The 16,933-nt window shown below is 39.1% G+C and overlaps 1 protein-coding gene across 1 annotated transcript in view; it reads right to left on the minus strand.

The window, feature by feature from the left end:
- Nucleotides 1–16,933, minus strand: part of SNX25 (sorting nexin 25) — a 77,081-nt gene that overhangs the window by 15,615 nt on the left and 44,533 nt on the right. The window contains 4 exon segments of the mRNA XM_009330670.1: nucleotides 3,565–3,696; nucleotides 6,921–7,076; nucleotides 11,133–11,408; nucleotides 13,366–13,497. Of these exon segments, the coding sequence (XP_009328945.1) occupies nucleotides 3,565–3,696; nucleotides 6,921–7,076; nucleotides 11,133–11,408; nucleotides 13,366–13,497 (696 nt within the window).

A 16,933-nucleotide genomic window follows, 5' to 3' on the forward strand; every position in this document is an offset into this window, starting at 1 on the left:
GCCAAACCTTGCATACCATGCTGTGAGATTTCACTGTACTTCTATTACTCCCATCCTAAAAATAATCCAGTTCTTTCTGAGAACCATCCTAAACCTCTTCCAGCTCTGATTCTTCAAGAGCATAAATTTAATATTTGTGCTCTGGTTTGGTTTTCCAAGTCCAAAGGTCCTGTGGTAGTCTCACAGCACTGGCAAGGGCTCTCAGAATTAGCCCCTAGGATGACATTTCCACAAGTCTCCTCCTCAGCCCTTTCTCAGCCCCTTTCCTCAGCTTACACTTGAGTCTTTCAGGTTATTCATTGCTACTTACCTGGCAAGGTCAGAATCAGCCCTCAAGTATCCAAAGCAGCTTCAGGCTACTGGGTGGTTTTTGGTGGTTTGGGGTTTTTTTTTGCATTGGCAGCAACTCCATAGCCTCAAGACAATGTATTTACTGTCTACTAGCATGCCATAGATAGTCCACAAACGGTAAAGATTTCTACTTTCTTCCTATGAGGCACAAAGTCCCGAAGTGGATAGAGAGAGATATGAATGAGGATGTTGACACACCTACACCCATTAACAAAACCTACAAGGCACACGCCAGAGGTGAACACCTCTTACCAGGGTGTGTGGTGTGGCAACAGCAACAAACATTCAATGAAATATTCAAAAATGAATGAGGAACAAATATTACCGAATACTTTCCAGGAGAAGCTATAGCTATTAGCTGCAGTAGGTAAAATGTAAACTTATCATTAGCAAAAACTGTAATAATAGTTCAGTAAAGTAACAAGCTGCCAAGGAGAGACTTGAATCACCTGTTAGCAGCACTAAGGGCTGGTCCAGACATCCATCAGGAATGATTAAACATTAACAAAAATTAGCCCAGTCATTAAGCTAGCGAAGAACTGCATGACTCACCAGAAACTTCCTTCAGTCAGAGCAGCTCTCTGAAACAGCCCACCCAAGCTGTGCAGCAGTGAAATAGGGGCTAACCAGACTGCTGTTAAAAAAAAGTCCCTTAAAAGTCCCTTTTAAACATAGAAAGACCATGCAGAAGGCATATCGGGCACACCGTTGTTTTCCTCAATTCACAGGAAGCTAATTTTTTTAACTTCCACTGAGCACAAACATCCTAAATTCCAAGATATTTAAATGAGTAAGATAAGCTATTTTTTCACCTTATTCAAATCTACAAACTCCATTCCTTATGAAAGTAATAGATTTTTAAAAAGATGTTATGCTCTGAAACAGTCTTCTCTCTTCGGACAGAGGAGGCAGAACGTCTGCTACAATACAACATGATAACAAGGCCAAAACCATTAAAGCAAGTACAGCAGGTTAGGTTACGTAGCTGTAAGTTTTACACCTGCTGGTATTGGGGGGGAAACATGGGGAAGTGACTCTCAGAATTAGACAAGTTGTTATCATGGGTCCCCTCATTCTCCGTGTTCTCGCTGTCTTTTTCCAACCTCTACCAACCAGCCAAAACACTGAGTCTCCGAAGACTGTTTTATCAGAAATATCAGTTACCAAAAGACACCCATAGGTTATACCATTTACATTGATTTATTTTTTTTAATATATTTAACACACACACACACAGAGCTAGTGCATTTATATGACTCAAAACTATAAAGACTGAAAGATTCAGGCTAAGAGAGTACAAACAACAGTTTGGACACAGTTCTTTCCCCAGACTTAAGTAATTCTAGTTTTTTATGCATTATCTATTAACTGGTTTAGCAGATCAGTTTATAAGGTCAATGACAGGCTATTACACTTTCAGCTCAAATTCTATAGCAAAGTTTACTTTTACTAAGCTTTTCTTCAAAAAACATAGGGCCACCAAGTTTTTTTCTCTCTAAAATCACAGAGCTACACGCTAGACTTAGCAACTGCGTATTCTGCAGATAGGAAGACACTGTCACCTACTCACACCCCCTGAAATCATCAACTGCAGCCAGAACATCCCGAGCAATTAATTAACATGGATAACTACAACATTAATGTTTTCTCCAGCCTACCCTTTGAAGCACGGAGCTGCAAACAGCACAATTAATGCACGCCTCCATTTAATTATCTAATCCAGTACTAGTTATAAGTTATAGTTAAGGCAGCAAGTAATTAAAAGCCTCTCCCAACCCCCCTCTTATTCAGCCGAACCACCTTCTCATCTGGTAATAAGGGAGACGCTGGGCAGCTCTGTATGGTGCCCCTTACCAGAAAGCTGCCGTTCTGTGGTTCTGCTGCACACGGTATTGCTGGTTTTTAAAACCAGACTTCAAAAGCTACAGAGAACTCTTAAAGACAACTTAAGAGCTTCACTGTTCGCAATTGTGTCACCTGCGAACAGCATTAAAACAAAAACAAACCCAGACATTTACACATTGAGCATTTGGTTTTTAAAATGGCACCTTAAGTTTTTAACCTGTTGGATTTATTTCTTTCTACAGACAATGAGTTTAACTGTTGACAGACCTATCAATAGCTTGCAAGAGCTCAAGACACAACCAAATAAACTCAACAGCACATAGTTTTTTCTTCCAAGAAAAATTATCTCAAGGAGACTACTTATACTTATTTAAGAAACATTTTCTTAATAGCACAGGAAGGCAAGCCAGTAGAGATCCCATTAATCTTTAAATTCTCTGAAGTGATACTGTCAAGAAGATTGCTTACGTACGGTGTGAGCCTACAGTTACTACATAACAAGCATTTATTGGGTTCCTTTCACAGCAAGTGTTAATAAAAAGCCATGAGATGGTAATACTTTTTGTTTCCATTAGAATTTTTTTTACATTCATTCTACAATTGTCTGCCTATGCCCAAACGGAAAAGCAAAACAAGACCAAAAAAAAAAAAAAAAAAAAAATTACCTTCTCCTTCAACTTATTCACAGATTTAAAACACTTTCTTTCTGGGTATTCTAGTCCCTTGAAACTGTACTGCTATTAAATATAATAATACAAAACAAAAAGTGTAAATACTGCATCTTTGAGACATACCAGACGCACAACTGCACCCAAGTGCAATAGCATGGTAATATAACAAGAGACAGTTCTCATGAAAAACAATGCCCTTAAGATAGCAAATTACTCTACCCAATGCCAAAACCAGTTCACATACATGCAGGTATCTTTAATAACTCCATTACAACAGTGTCTGAGGACTAGAAATTTTGTATATGTATCATAGTAGCCACTGGGGAAACAGAGGAGTTCAGAAGAGGTTAGGTTCCTCTCCTGCCCCAGTAAATATGAAGTATACACAGTGTACACAAAGGTATAAGGAAAGTATATACAGGGTTTTATTCTTCTCTTCATGCAAGTTTGAAGTGACCCAGAAGATAAAAAGCCATAAAAACCCCCACCCCCCACACCTCCCCTGAGACAATGAAGGCTTTCCACATGCCAAGATTCTCACACCACCAGTCCGTTCTTGCAATGTGCAGCTGAAGGTCATTGTGCTCTCTCTCCATCAGAGTAATTTCATCCTTCAGCTTAGAAACAATCTGCAGAGGAAAGTTTGTTGATTATAATTGGTAAGAAAAAGCTTATGCAACATGCCTACCCCCCATACCTCGCCTGAGACAATGAAGGCTTTCCACATGCCAAGATTCTCACACCACCAGTCCGTTCTTGCAATGTGCAGCTGAAGGTCATTGTGCTCTCTCTCCATCAGAGTAATTTCATCCTTCAGCTTAGAAACAATCTGCAGAGGAAAGTTTGTTGATTATAATTGGTAAGAAAAAGCTTATGCAACATGCCTAGTTGTGTCTTTAGGGACACTATTCAGAAAGGAGAGAAGGTACAAAAGCAGGGAGAGAAAGAACACTTCACATGGGAAAAAAATCGTGAGAGAATCTATGATGCCTCTTATAAACTATACGCAGTAATCTTAAACGTCAACTCTGATACTAGAATAAAAAACAAGTTAGAAGGATATGCTACTATCACACTACCAGCATAAAAGGCACTTTAGATAGGATTATATATTACACAGATACATTACACATTATATGTTTTATACAAACTTGAATTGCAATTACTGAAATATGCATTACTGAAGACACCCTCCTTACCATTTTCAGATATACATGATGCAACCGAAGAACGTGGGAATAGATTTCATTTTTAGGAACTTAGCTATGTTAACAATCACTCAGAAAGTCACCACTTAATTCATTTTAGTTTTGGAAAGGGAAGGATTTATTATTGTGGAAAGCACACATTTAAAAAGATGTTCTCACCAAGACATAGCTCATCGTCATAATCTCATAAAGGAGAAATACTGTATCTCATCACATCAGCAAAAAAACTAGGTGACAATACATACTACCAGAAGACAGTATGACAAGAAAAGGTGGAAGTATACATAAGATGTGACATTAGAAACATAGCAAAAGAAGCTAACACTTTTTTTTTAAAATATGATATACCACATAGTCAAATTTATGAGTCTTTGTTGTACAACTTGCACCACAAGTGGTACATTCCACAGAGCTACAGTAATTCTGACTTTTTCAGAATTTTTGTCTCATGTAAGATGTTAAATATTATCTACACAGCAGCTATATAACAACCTTCTAGCATATACCTAACCTTCAGAATAATTTTGTATTTTATTTTATTTACTGTCAACATACAGATTGCTCTGCAGTCACCTTACACGGACTCCTATAAGTGGCATCCAGGAACAATCAATAAATACAGAAGAACTGGTAAGGTTTCATCATAAGTAAAGAGCTGCTACGCCTATAAAACAAATACTGAGACTTTATAACGATACTGGATCCATTTTATTATTCTGTTTCAATGATGTATATATTTTCAAAGACAAAGAATATTTTCGGGGGGAAAAAAATACAGGGGAAAAAACCACTACTTTTAGAAGGGGTACAATCCCCACCTCCCCAAGAGCTTAGGTATAGAAAAAATACAGCTATTATTTCTCAAGAACGCAAAGGGAACATACAAGTGATACATCCATGCGAATGCAACAATATATAAAGGTTTAGTTATATAGTACTTTTCATATAAAAGAAAAAAATTAGAACTATAATGCTACAGAAACAAATGGTATGGCCTAACTCATGCATACACAAGCACACCCACTTTTGGTTAGTACTTATTTTGTACTTCTAACTCTTTTTGTCCATGGTGCAAATTTTAACTTAAAACCTAGTTGATTATAAGAGCACCTCTTACAATTTCTCAAAGCGAGTTTTATGTTCGCTCCTGGTACAGGTCCACTGGAAATAACGAAAGATCTGAACAGGTTAACATAAAATCCCTCCAACTTCCACATAATTCCTGATAAAGACGGAGGCATTTTTCCATTCAGTAAAGTCCCATTTAATTTCAACAATTGTGTCACACAGTTTTGTTTGAAAATAAGCCTTAGCAAGCACTAGAAAGTGCTCTGGGTGGGGAACGTTAAGGTTTTGATTTGCTACTGAGGATGACAAGATTGAACACTAGAAAGAATGTGGTCCCTGCACATTTACTGTGACTTTCACTGTCCCTGTGACAAGGTGCTCTCACACTGTCAACCCCAACTGTCCATTTAAAAGCTCCACAGGTAAACGCCACTGCAGTAATACAGGCATAAATAAATAAAAAATAATAAATTTTGAAAAGGGGGACAAAAGGGACACGGGGACAAAAGGGACACATCCATGCTCCTACCACTCCAAACAGTAGTGGCTGGATGACAAATAAGAGGTCTCTTCTGCCAGCTGAAGCCACACACACAGCAGAGCAGCTGTGAGCGGGACACCCCAGAACAGCTGCGGACACATTTCCAGTTATCCGGAGTAACCTCTGTCAGAAGGGGGATGTGGAAGAGACAGAGGGAATGAAGCTAGCCAGGGTGGCGTCAAACACTACTGTCCACATCTTTCTCTTAGAGGTAGCTATCCCCAGAGCTGGGGCAGCAGAGAATGAGCTGGGTGTCAACTTCTATTCAGACCAGCATCTTAGCACTCACCCTGAGTGAAGGAACAAATGTACGAAGAACCCAGGTCCTGAGCAACGGCTAATATCCAGGTACATTTTTGCCATCCCTAGCAGGAGGCCATTTTAGGGACGCGCCTTGGCTACTTGTTCGTCTCGCCCACCGTCTACCATTTGCAACCAATCTCATTACCCCTGAAAAGCTTGGCCCAGCTGCATCTGAGTAACAGTCCTGTAATATCACCCTCAGTAGCAATGCAAATTACTTGGCCTCGGCCAAATGCAAATCACTTGCTTCTGCCTGAATATGTTCTTCGATTGCTTAACTGTTGCACTTTGCAAAACGAAAGAGATTTTTTTTTTTTCAATCCAAGCCCAGAGAGCCGAAGTTTCATATCCCTCATAATTTTTAGTCTTATGAAAGTGTGCCCTGCAGACTTCTCCTAGCTCCTTATAAAGGAAATCAGCCACTTGTACAGGTTGGGGGGGGTGGGGGGTGTCCCCTTTATTTGAGCAAGCCAGTCACAACTGTAGAGATTATGAAATTGTGCTGTGCTATTTCAAAGCCAGCAGAGGGAGCGGAAGTTAACTAGCACATCCCTCCGCTGCAGTGCTGCAGATGCGGCAGGGACACGAAAACAGCTGCCATGAAGAATCATACAGATATAGGTGGGTAGAGATGTAAGAAAGAAATACTATTTGCCACTGACAAAGCAGCAAGACCACTGGGAGAGAGGTCATTATTCTATGACAAACAAAGCAATCTGAATCATATTTGCAATTTTAGTTACAATAGCTTTAAAAAAATTGGAAAAATAAACAATTAAAACTAAGCTCTGGTTTCACTTTCTATAACAGGCTGATAGAAATAGCAATCTGACCTATCCAAAAAGAGCCCGAGACAACTGGATATTACACAAACACACACATAACATATATATAAAAAAAAAAAAAAAGACTGAAGACACTAAAGGTACTTACCTTTTTGTCGGGTTTTGGTGAATTACATATGGAATTTAAAGCCTGTTTCTTATACTCAAGCTTGTCATTTAGCTGGCGAAGTTTATTTACAGCATAACTGGCCTGTTCATTAATTCTTGCGCTGCATTCTTCAGTAGCTTCTTCACAATCTTGGCTCTAGGAATAGAGGATGGGAGTAATTGCATCACTAATATTAAAAAGGAGACAGTTATTGTTTGCTCCATAACTTTTATGTATAAGAACACTTATTCTTGTTATAGACGAAAATGTAGGTATAAGATTCTAACCGATATTCCAACCATCAGATCCAACACGAAACATAAGTCTGTTAAAAAAAAAACAAAAAACAAAAACACACACCCCCCAAAAAAAACCCAAAACACCACCCCAAAACCCAGACAAAGCCTCATTACCATTTATACTACAGCTCTTTGGCAACTCTTGCCAACTGTGTAAAATGACCTTCAAGCTAAGGCTTTAGTGTAAGTGAGAGGAAGAATCAAAGTTTATTTTAAAAGCAACAACAGCTTAGTAGTCATGATCAATATTCCGAGCCAGATAGAAAAGCAAATACTTAGCTCTGAGCTGAAAGATAATGAGACTGGGGTGGGGGGAACCCAAAACCCCTCAGTTCTAACAGTCCTGCCTCCCACAAACCTTCACAAAACAGATTTATCAGCCTGCAGAACAACCTAAACCAAGTCCTTTCTCTTCATAAACAGATTTTACTGCTGTTTTTAGAAGTGTTAATAAAAATGGGTTAAAAGCACACATATATCACACCCTAAACACCTAAGCAATTTTCTTATATTCATTCAAACCAATAGCTTTTTCCATCTTGTGTACTACAGGCATGCAAAAAAAAAAAAAAAAGAAAACTTCACACCTTTCAGTGACATTCTCTTTAACATATTTTGGCACTTGCCTCAGCCTCCCCTTTCTTACTGTATTTCCCCAAATAGGCACGAAGACCTTGAGATCCAGCAAACACAGCACTGTGATGTTACTGTTGCCATGTTCAAAGATCTTTGAGGTCTGCCTGTGACTGACTATATCTTAATTTATCTGTGGGAAGCTATGAATCTAATCTCATGAACGAGAGTTCCATGTTATTTAATGATAGTCCCACTAAGTAAGCTGTATCTTTATATAATTAACAAAAAGCTAACAGAAGGAAGTCTCACACTCTACTAAATTCTGCTTTAGAGAAGACAATCCTACTGTAAATTCTGCGGTATTTTACATCTCAGTAAAAAAAACTCTAGAGAAGAGATACAGTAGCAACAATAATTAATCTCCTTAGTGTGATCCTCATAAGGGAGGGTAACATAACGCAGAAGTCAGGAGTTCTAGGCTAAGAAATCCATGCCCTTTTCCAGCTCTGCATTTGCGTGCTATGTGGCTGAGTAAATAACATTAGCTCTATGCCCCATCCTTTCTTCTGTCTACTCTGCATGGACTGTAAACTCCTCAGGTCAGAGACTGCCTCCAAGCATGTGTACAGAGCTCAGCTCGTGGAAGCTTGTTGTCATCTCCTGGCACTACAATAATACGAACAATAATAATTAACAACACTGGGTGTTATTCAAAACACTATTGAACAGAACCATAAAATAAAAACTTATACTTGTTGGGAAGCACAGAGGTCAAAAAGAATAAAAAAAATGCTACTTTCAACACTGAAGAATTAAAAGACTTTCCATATGAAGTTTGGTTCTAGTACTCAAAGGATTGCAATTAACGACAAATCAGTAAAGCTCTGCTCCCAGAGGTAGGCTACAAGATTTCTCTGTCATTAACATTTCAGACACTTACAGCAAAAAACACTTGCTGAATCACTAGGTTTAATCACAAAAATGCTAGAATTACAAGATAACAAGTTACCTGTATCTGGTAAATTAGATAATTTGAATAAACAACCAACACACTCAAAGCTGAGATCATAAAGGATTGTGCTATTTTCCCCCGATTGTTAAACTGATAATGACTTCCATTTCTGTGAGTGCTGCAGAATGCAGACTTTGGGCTTATTTTAGCGATCTGACACATGCAGCACCAATGCAACCACCAGACCCTCTTTCTTCAAAGTGCTGAATGCACGCACTGTTTGCTTCTGTGTTTTTACATCTACCTGTGACCTTTTGAAGGAGGTTTGTCCAAGGAGCGAAAAATGGTGACGGATTGGAAGGAAGAAGAAAAAGCTTGTTCCACCTGCAGTAGAACCAGCAGGGTCTGTCCTTTGCCCCGATTCCTACCTTCTGATTTGATTTTCTCACGTTTAATCAGGGGTCACCCTTTTGTCCTCCCCTCCATGAGGGCACTAGATGGCTTTTTACCTATCCAGCGAAATTTATAGAAAATTAACATAGGTAACTCCTACAGTACCCCAGGAAGTGAGGACATAGACCTCCAAAACCCAAACTAAAAAAAACCAATTAGTATTTGCTAATGATATAGATCCCTCCAGAAACATCAAATTTCTCAGCTATGTTTTCCTATACAAGGGGAGGAAAAAAAAACCCCAAACCTATTAGCCAGTAGTGCATTTCCACCAACATTTGAAAGCCCACTGGAAGCTTCAGAAAGAAGAATTTCTTATAATTTATTTTCACCTCAAAGACCCTGAAGCATGGCACAGAGCCATTAGGATTGCTCTATTCAAGAGATGCTCCAACCATATACGCAATTTCATACTTAATTTGTTGTTAAAAAATGCAAAAAACTTTAACCATATAAGCAAACTTGGCAATATATTAGCCTTTAACATTTCACAGCAGACACAGCCTTCAAATCTGGCACATATATATCTAAGGACTCAGAGGAAGGACAGATGATGCTGATGTCAAAAATCTAATTTTTTGGCAGCTATAGTATATGTTATTCTGACAGAGGACAGCTAGCCCTAAAGTGTTGTGTCAGTTTTCTTAGAGAAATGGTTATCTCTGTTAGACTCTGAATAAAACAGAGAGAGAGATTAAAAAGCACAACGTTTAATTTTCTGGACAAAACCAGCAACAGTCTTTTCTCCAAGTCCCAATGGTTGCAGACAAGGACAGAAAGTCTTTGAAATACCTACCACCCTCAACACATAGCTGGGTTAGCAGTGAGAAAAGTAGAAAACACGTCTTGAATCTTTTATCAAGGAAAAGAATACAGGGAGAAACAAACAATGAAAAATTCAGGAAGCTCTAAAAGTTCATATTGGAAGTAATTTACTTATAACAGCTCATCTCTGCAGATTTGCTGATACGCAGACTACGGAGACTGTAATAGCTCACCTACAGAAATGGAAGTCATATTTAAGCAGTAAATACAAAAGCCTTAGGTTCTGGAAAAAGTGCTTCTAAATGGCAGAACGTAGATCTGCACCTCTGGATTCTGCTTCTTATTTGTCCATTTAGATCCAGTTTTAGACAAACTATTACACTTCATTGTGTTCTTGTAAACATGTAAAATGACGATATTCACGCTGATCTGAAGTGGCAGCCTGACTGAAAGATGCTCACTAGTCTGAGAGATGCTCTTGTCAAAATGTTCTCAGATAAACGTAACACAAGTTCCCCCGACGTGACCAATTTAGAGAACCCACTGAAAAAACCTGCCCCAAGAGAGCTGCCGCTGGGTTATTGCTCACGACATTTTGAATGCTCTGGTTTAGTATTTCCAGTTCTAGTGCTATTTTAATCAGTTTTATCTTCCAACATAGCCTATTAATTTATTCAATAAATTAATAAAAAAGCACTAAGACTGTATTTTTCATGACTTTTTCTCCTCTTTTGTGCAACCTGTTTAGTACCTAGGAAATGCACGGGGGACAGGGGCAGACAATGTCTAGACAGAAACCTACTCATGTTTCAGTGAGATTTCCTTCATTGAAAAGCAGAGCGGCTGAGCTTGTTGAGTATGTTTTGCATTCTCCGATACTAAGGAGCATAACGAAAGATACAGAATACGAAAGGCTTGGAAATCTGAAATACCTACTTTAACTAACTTAAAGTTTACGTAGCCAGTCATTTTGTACCATTTTGTTTGAAAGAGCTTGCAAACATACCAGGTTTACCTGATGAAACTGGAAGAGTGATGATATTTATAAATACATCAGAAAAAAAGTAGTCCAAAGCTCAAGGACAGAAGATGCTACTATATGCTTTACTCAGAATCGTCTTCAGATCACCTTAAGTAACAGTGAAAGAAACTATCCATGTGACTCACCACTTCATCTTTGTCCTCAGGAGTTGGCTGAGCAGAACTTCTTTCTTCTTCCTTCTTGACTGATCTCTCATATAAATCACTGACAATGAACGAGGGGTAGTATCTGTCCTTTAGAGTTTCGTAAACATCTGCCTGAATTCTGTAGAATACTTCAATGCCTTTATTTCCCACGAGGCTTTGCTGTATTTCTTTATAAAGGGATTTTTCCACAGGTATTTCTCTGCTTTCCACAAAAAAATTCTGATAAATTTCACTCACCAGTTGAGGTATTTCAGCCTAGGAAGCAAGGAGGGAGACAGAGGGAGGAGAGAATAATAAAATGTTTAAAATAGCAGGATGACTCAGGATCCAGGTGCATAATTTGAAGGACGGTCAAACTAATTTCACACCCAGATGTATGAGAACACATCTGTGAATCTCTTACTGAGATCAAGCACTCTGCCTGCGCACCTATGCTAAGCAGTCAATTTCACAAGATAAATATTGATATTTGTTAAGTGAAGAAACAGCTGTGCTCTAAAATTACCATAGCTTCCACATCCACTGCTTTTAAAAGTATGCTCCAAAAGCTGGTATCAAAAGGAAAAAAAAAAAGTGCTAGAGCAACATTGTGGTCACCGTTTTAAGTTCAGATTGTAGAGTTCAGCTATATCGGCTCTCCTGTCTTCTGTTTGATAGGATCAACTCACTTATGTGACTATAATTAATTTTTGAGGGGGAAAAGAAAAAAAAAAAGAAAAAAGCACACCTGAAGAGACATTTAGCAGTACACAAGGCCCGGTATTTCCACTGAGCACAGAACAGCGCACAGGGTTGAACTTTGCAGTAACGAACAGGAAAGAGAGGAAGTAATGCAGCACAGCCCATGATCATCTCTCTAAATTATAATCTCTCTGAATGGACCCGAATTAAAAAGGTTTTACGCACTCCCTTAGTATGGCACAATGAGCTTGCCTGCCTTATGTGACAACGTCACAGCCACATGGCTGCATGATGCTACTTTTTTGTAATCAAAGCTGCCCCTGTAGTGGCAGACAACCCTTACGTTCCATGGAGCAACAGGAGCACAGTACGTTAGAATCTCTTTTAAAAAAATGGGAAGTCTTGAATAAAGGCACTATACATATTGTTTTGAAAGCAAGGAGAGAAATTACAGCTGAAAGGTCGTTAAAATGATTTATAGCACCTTTTCCAATCACAAGCAGTTTGCAAGTCAAAACTGATTTATACAACTCTCTTCACAGTGCCTGACAAACCCTTTTTATGAACACTTTCTTGCCTGAGTTGGTTGTTAGCCATTTCTTCAGATCGTATTAATGGCTCACTACTCACGCTCCACAACTGGCCACTTTGGTTACAGGATGTTATTTGTGTTTTACAATGGACTAGAATCTATTTTACATAGCAAAGTAATAAAATTACAGCGAATAAAAAGTTAACTGATACTTAATAATGAAATTTGTATTTCATGCTAGTGTGAATCCTGGAGGTTTAAAACAATTTCCCCCAAAAATCCACTGCTCACGAACAGCAAATTTGTCCTCTACATTCTTGCTCTGCACCATTGCTCCAGGATACTTCTTGCAACGTTAGGTGATATTTCCTACACCTGTTTCAGGGTTCTCGTTCCTACTTTATTTTGGCACAAATTACAAGATAGCATTGTTTCTTCCCTCTAGCAGTAGTGTGACATTCCTGGAGAAACTTAGCTGCTTATACAGCACCAGAACAGGGAGAGGAAGGGGTCTTTTAAGGCAAAATCTCTCTTTCAAAAGGATTTTAAAGATATATATACACAAATTTTCACAGCTTCAGATTGAATGGGATACCTGTAACTGGGAAGATGAGAAGTTTACGTATGCACTATCAAACTGTAATGCACTTTGAAGTTTCACATGAGCTGATACAACTAAAGCCAATATACTACTGCAAGTTTTTTCTCTGGTGAAGGGAAGTAATTCTACTACCTTTGTACATCAAGTATCCTTTTTACAGGTCATGTTGCTACACAGAACAACGGTAAGCCATCATCACAACAGTCCACAATTTTTAATTGCCATATTATCCCCAAACATTGACATGGAGAAGTTAAAAAAACTAAGTTGCTTAGCACCCATCCTATGCTATTGCTATTTTAGAAACATAAATACAAAGACATTTCCTAACATCAAGACCACAACAAGCAGAGATTGCAGTTAATGTACGAGCCGCATGGACTTGTAATTTCTTCCACCTTGTTAGCATTCTTCAGATACTCCACAGATTCCCAAAGACTGATCAAAGCCATCTTGTCCATCCTTTCCATGTAGATTCGGAAGTGCTCTCGGTATGAAGGGTTGGCCAAAATTTCTTCAAACTGAAGAATCTGAAGAAAGGAAAACTAAGAGTAAAACCTGGGAAAATACCTAACTCTAGCTTCTCTCCATCCCTCATGGGGAAAATCTTTTCACTTGATTTGTCCCCAGAGCACCATGCATCCCGCAAACACATGAACTAGGTTCAACTGCACAGGCGTCCTACAGTAATAGTTTTGCTTCATTTAAAAAAAAATAAATAGAAAAATAAAAAATATGAGTTGTAAGTATTTAGAAGATAAATGCATCTATGCTCCTACCAGGTAGAGGATGTTTCCACATGTTTTCTGTCCAGGAGGTAAGACTACATTTCAAAGGACTAAGATAGCATTTCATGAATGACTTGAAATGCTATTGCCAAAAATTTAACTTCCAATGTTCCTGCAAGGCAGAGGAGCCAAGCTGAAAGCTAACTGATCTATTCTTTGCTTGATTCAAACAAAGATTAACACCAGCAGTTTCCACGCCACAGGGCTTTAAGATGTAACTCAATTATTCCCGGGGACACAGAAAAGATGGAGTGTAGTTCTTTACCCTGGCAGCTAGGGCATTTGGTGGCCAGTTCCCATTAACTGAATGTTATTGAAAAACATCTATCAGAAATGCAGCCAGGGAAGAGTACAGCTGTGATATAATGCTCAGGACTCTTCCTGAGATGAAAGAAGAGCGTGTACGTCAAGCAGAAAAGGAAATGAAACACAGACTTCCCACACCTAAGTAGATGCTGCAGCCATTAAGCTGCTGGATTAAAAAAAAAAAACACTATTACTTCCTCATCCTCTACTATTTTTGTGAATCCAGGCCTTTTCTTTGAGACAAACACCTGAAAACAAAACACCTCCCTGACAAAGTGAACGGATCTTCCCATGTTGAACAAAATGAACAACCTTGGCTTTCTTTGAAAAACAGGACCAATTTTCAAAACACCCTGTCAAAACTAAACATCCCTTCCTCTCCAACTTTTCACTCTAGCAACTGAACCAGTTTTCATGTAGTTCATTTAGTGCCATTACTTATATCACCAGGAATCCAAATACACCAGAGTGGTCTTGGTGTCTTGCTTTGTACCTCACAGACACCAACCAACCCACCCCTTTTTCTTTGAAAAGAAAAGCAGGTCCTCAAGCACTGGGGCTAATGAATCTGAGCTTCCTATGACTTTGCATTTTATAGCAAAGATAATTTGGTACAGACCAAGATGTGAATTCCAACCAAGATTGAGGCATTAGTAATTTATCTAACATGGGTTTTTCAATACCTAATAATAATACAATTCAGGTCATGTATCAGCATCTCTCTCTCTGGGAAGGCCATGTGTTTTCCTAAACCTGGTACCCGTGAGACTCTACCACCAAGTTACATTTAGGAAAAACGGTTTGCTGGACTCAAGCTGTATGGCAGGAAACCACATACACATGCATGTACACAATTATTAGCACAAGTCACTTCCTTAATGAACTAAGCTAAAGAAGGTTCTTTAAAAACTATAGCCACCTATGTTTTATCTGTAACAGCACCCCCAAATTTTGGGCAGTGTTTAAGTAAATCATGTTTGTCTCAGCTGAAATGCTCATTTTCATCCTCAAAGTTCCTCAGTGACAGTCATGTGCCACTCCTCTCTTCATCCTTTACCATACCACTATCATCTGGACACGGCTTGCTCTTAGCTTGAGAGCTATTCAGGTATATGAACATAAACTTCAGCCTTTCAGAGCTCACTCTATAGTCCTCATTGAACTGCACAGAGGCACTTGCGGAAGCTAGGCTTATTACAGAAATGGTGATCAGACTGTCAAAGACAAGAACACAGAGATGACAATTCAAAGGCCAGTCTGTGTTTTAGCTGTTTAGCTCATTGCTGTGCATCACCATACTTTCTATTCAATCATTTTATCAAGAACAATGATTTAAAATACAGGCGGAAGAGGGTCTTCCAGCCTGTCGAACAGCAATCTTCACCATCTCCAGGACTGTCAGGTCTGTAAGTGACAGCAGAGGTAATAAGTCACTCACAATGCAGGGCACATGACGTCACTTCTTGAGCAAGAGGTCACCTTGGTCTCTCTGCTTCTATTATCCAAGGTATCCCCACCCAGGCTGCCAGCAAGGAGAGTAATTAACAAACATCCCCTCTCAAAAGTAATTGTGCATAAGTGCCGCTGCAGGGAGCAAGGCAAGCGCAACCATCCCTCTCACCTAACAAAGGGCCCATTGCACAGATGCCCCACGGTAATTAAAGTGGTGATGTCTAATAATGCTGTTACACAAACCTCCCAACAGTTACCTTGCAAACTGAAATACTTCAACAAAATAAATTAATGGACAGAAAAGCTTATTTAAACTTCTCCTGCAGAAATGAGACCTCACAAACTTTATGGTTTTGTTTGTTTAAGGCTTGACTATCCTGGAATTATTATAAGCATTTTATTATAAGAATTATTATAAATATTATTAAGACTTCAACGGCAACAATGACAGACAAAAGAGGGGTTTAGGTTTGAGGTGGTAAGTTATTGTAAAATGCATGCAATCCAGGAAGTATTCTGTGGAGGATCCTTCCTCCTCTGATTTAAAGAACCAGATTCTGCAGTAATTTATAATCCTCAGCAAAAGATCATTTTATGACTCAATATCACCACAGACTAGAGTACAAAGCTCTAAGCTATGTTGGCACATATGCACACATTAGGGCATGTGTACACCCTCAAATCTAATATCCAGTTAGAAGATATAATCTTAAAATTATCAGCCTCAACAGCAACCCTTCAAGTCCTTTTAACTCAAGAGCAGCTTCCCGGTTCAGAAAAAACAGCAGCTTTACTGCTGCCACATCCATTCCCTACTCCAACAGGAAAGTAACTAATATACCACAGCTGGTCACAGGCTCTGCCAAATACCAGGAAGGGACTAGATTCCGCTCCCCGCCCCTGCCAAGCATGGTGCTTTAACCAGCATCCCTAGCATACGCACACAGAATAGCCTTGTTCCTGGCCCTACAAAGTAGAGACCTGGTCTTGGCAAGTCCCTAAAGACAGTCGCAACCTCCCTCTGGAGAGGAACATAAAACAACTACTTCATTTGGAAGGGCCTGCATAGGCACCAGACACAGCACAGATGCACCGTACCGTATTTCTTTGCAACACGCCAGGTTCCCATTCGCCACAACCACATTGGCCTATAACGAATAAGCACAATACAGCTAGTAACAGCACTGCAGATCATGGGTGGGGTGAACAGAATTTGGGTCAGTACTGGAGGTTTTCTGCTGGGATGATGGCACGCAGCCAGACTGCAGGACTTCTCTTTTCGTTTTTCTCTTTTTTGTAGAAGACAGGAACAAGAGGAACATAAAAAATAATACTGGAAAAATGTGTCTCTTTCCAAGCTGCATTTTAAAAACCATTAACTAATGCTTTGTCTGTACACTGACTAAAATTAAAGCATATA

Source organism: Pygoscelis adeliae, unplaced genomic scaffold (assembly GCF_000699105.1).
Source record: "Pygoscelis adeliae isolate BGI_AS28 unplaced genomic scaffold, ASM69910v1 Scaffold167, whole genome shotgun sequence".
Lineage (NCBI taxonomy): Eukaryota > Metazoa > Chordata > Aves > Sphenisciformes > Spheniscidae > Pygoscelis > Pygoscelis adeliae.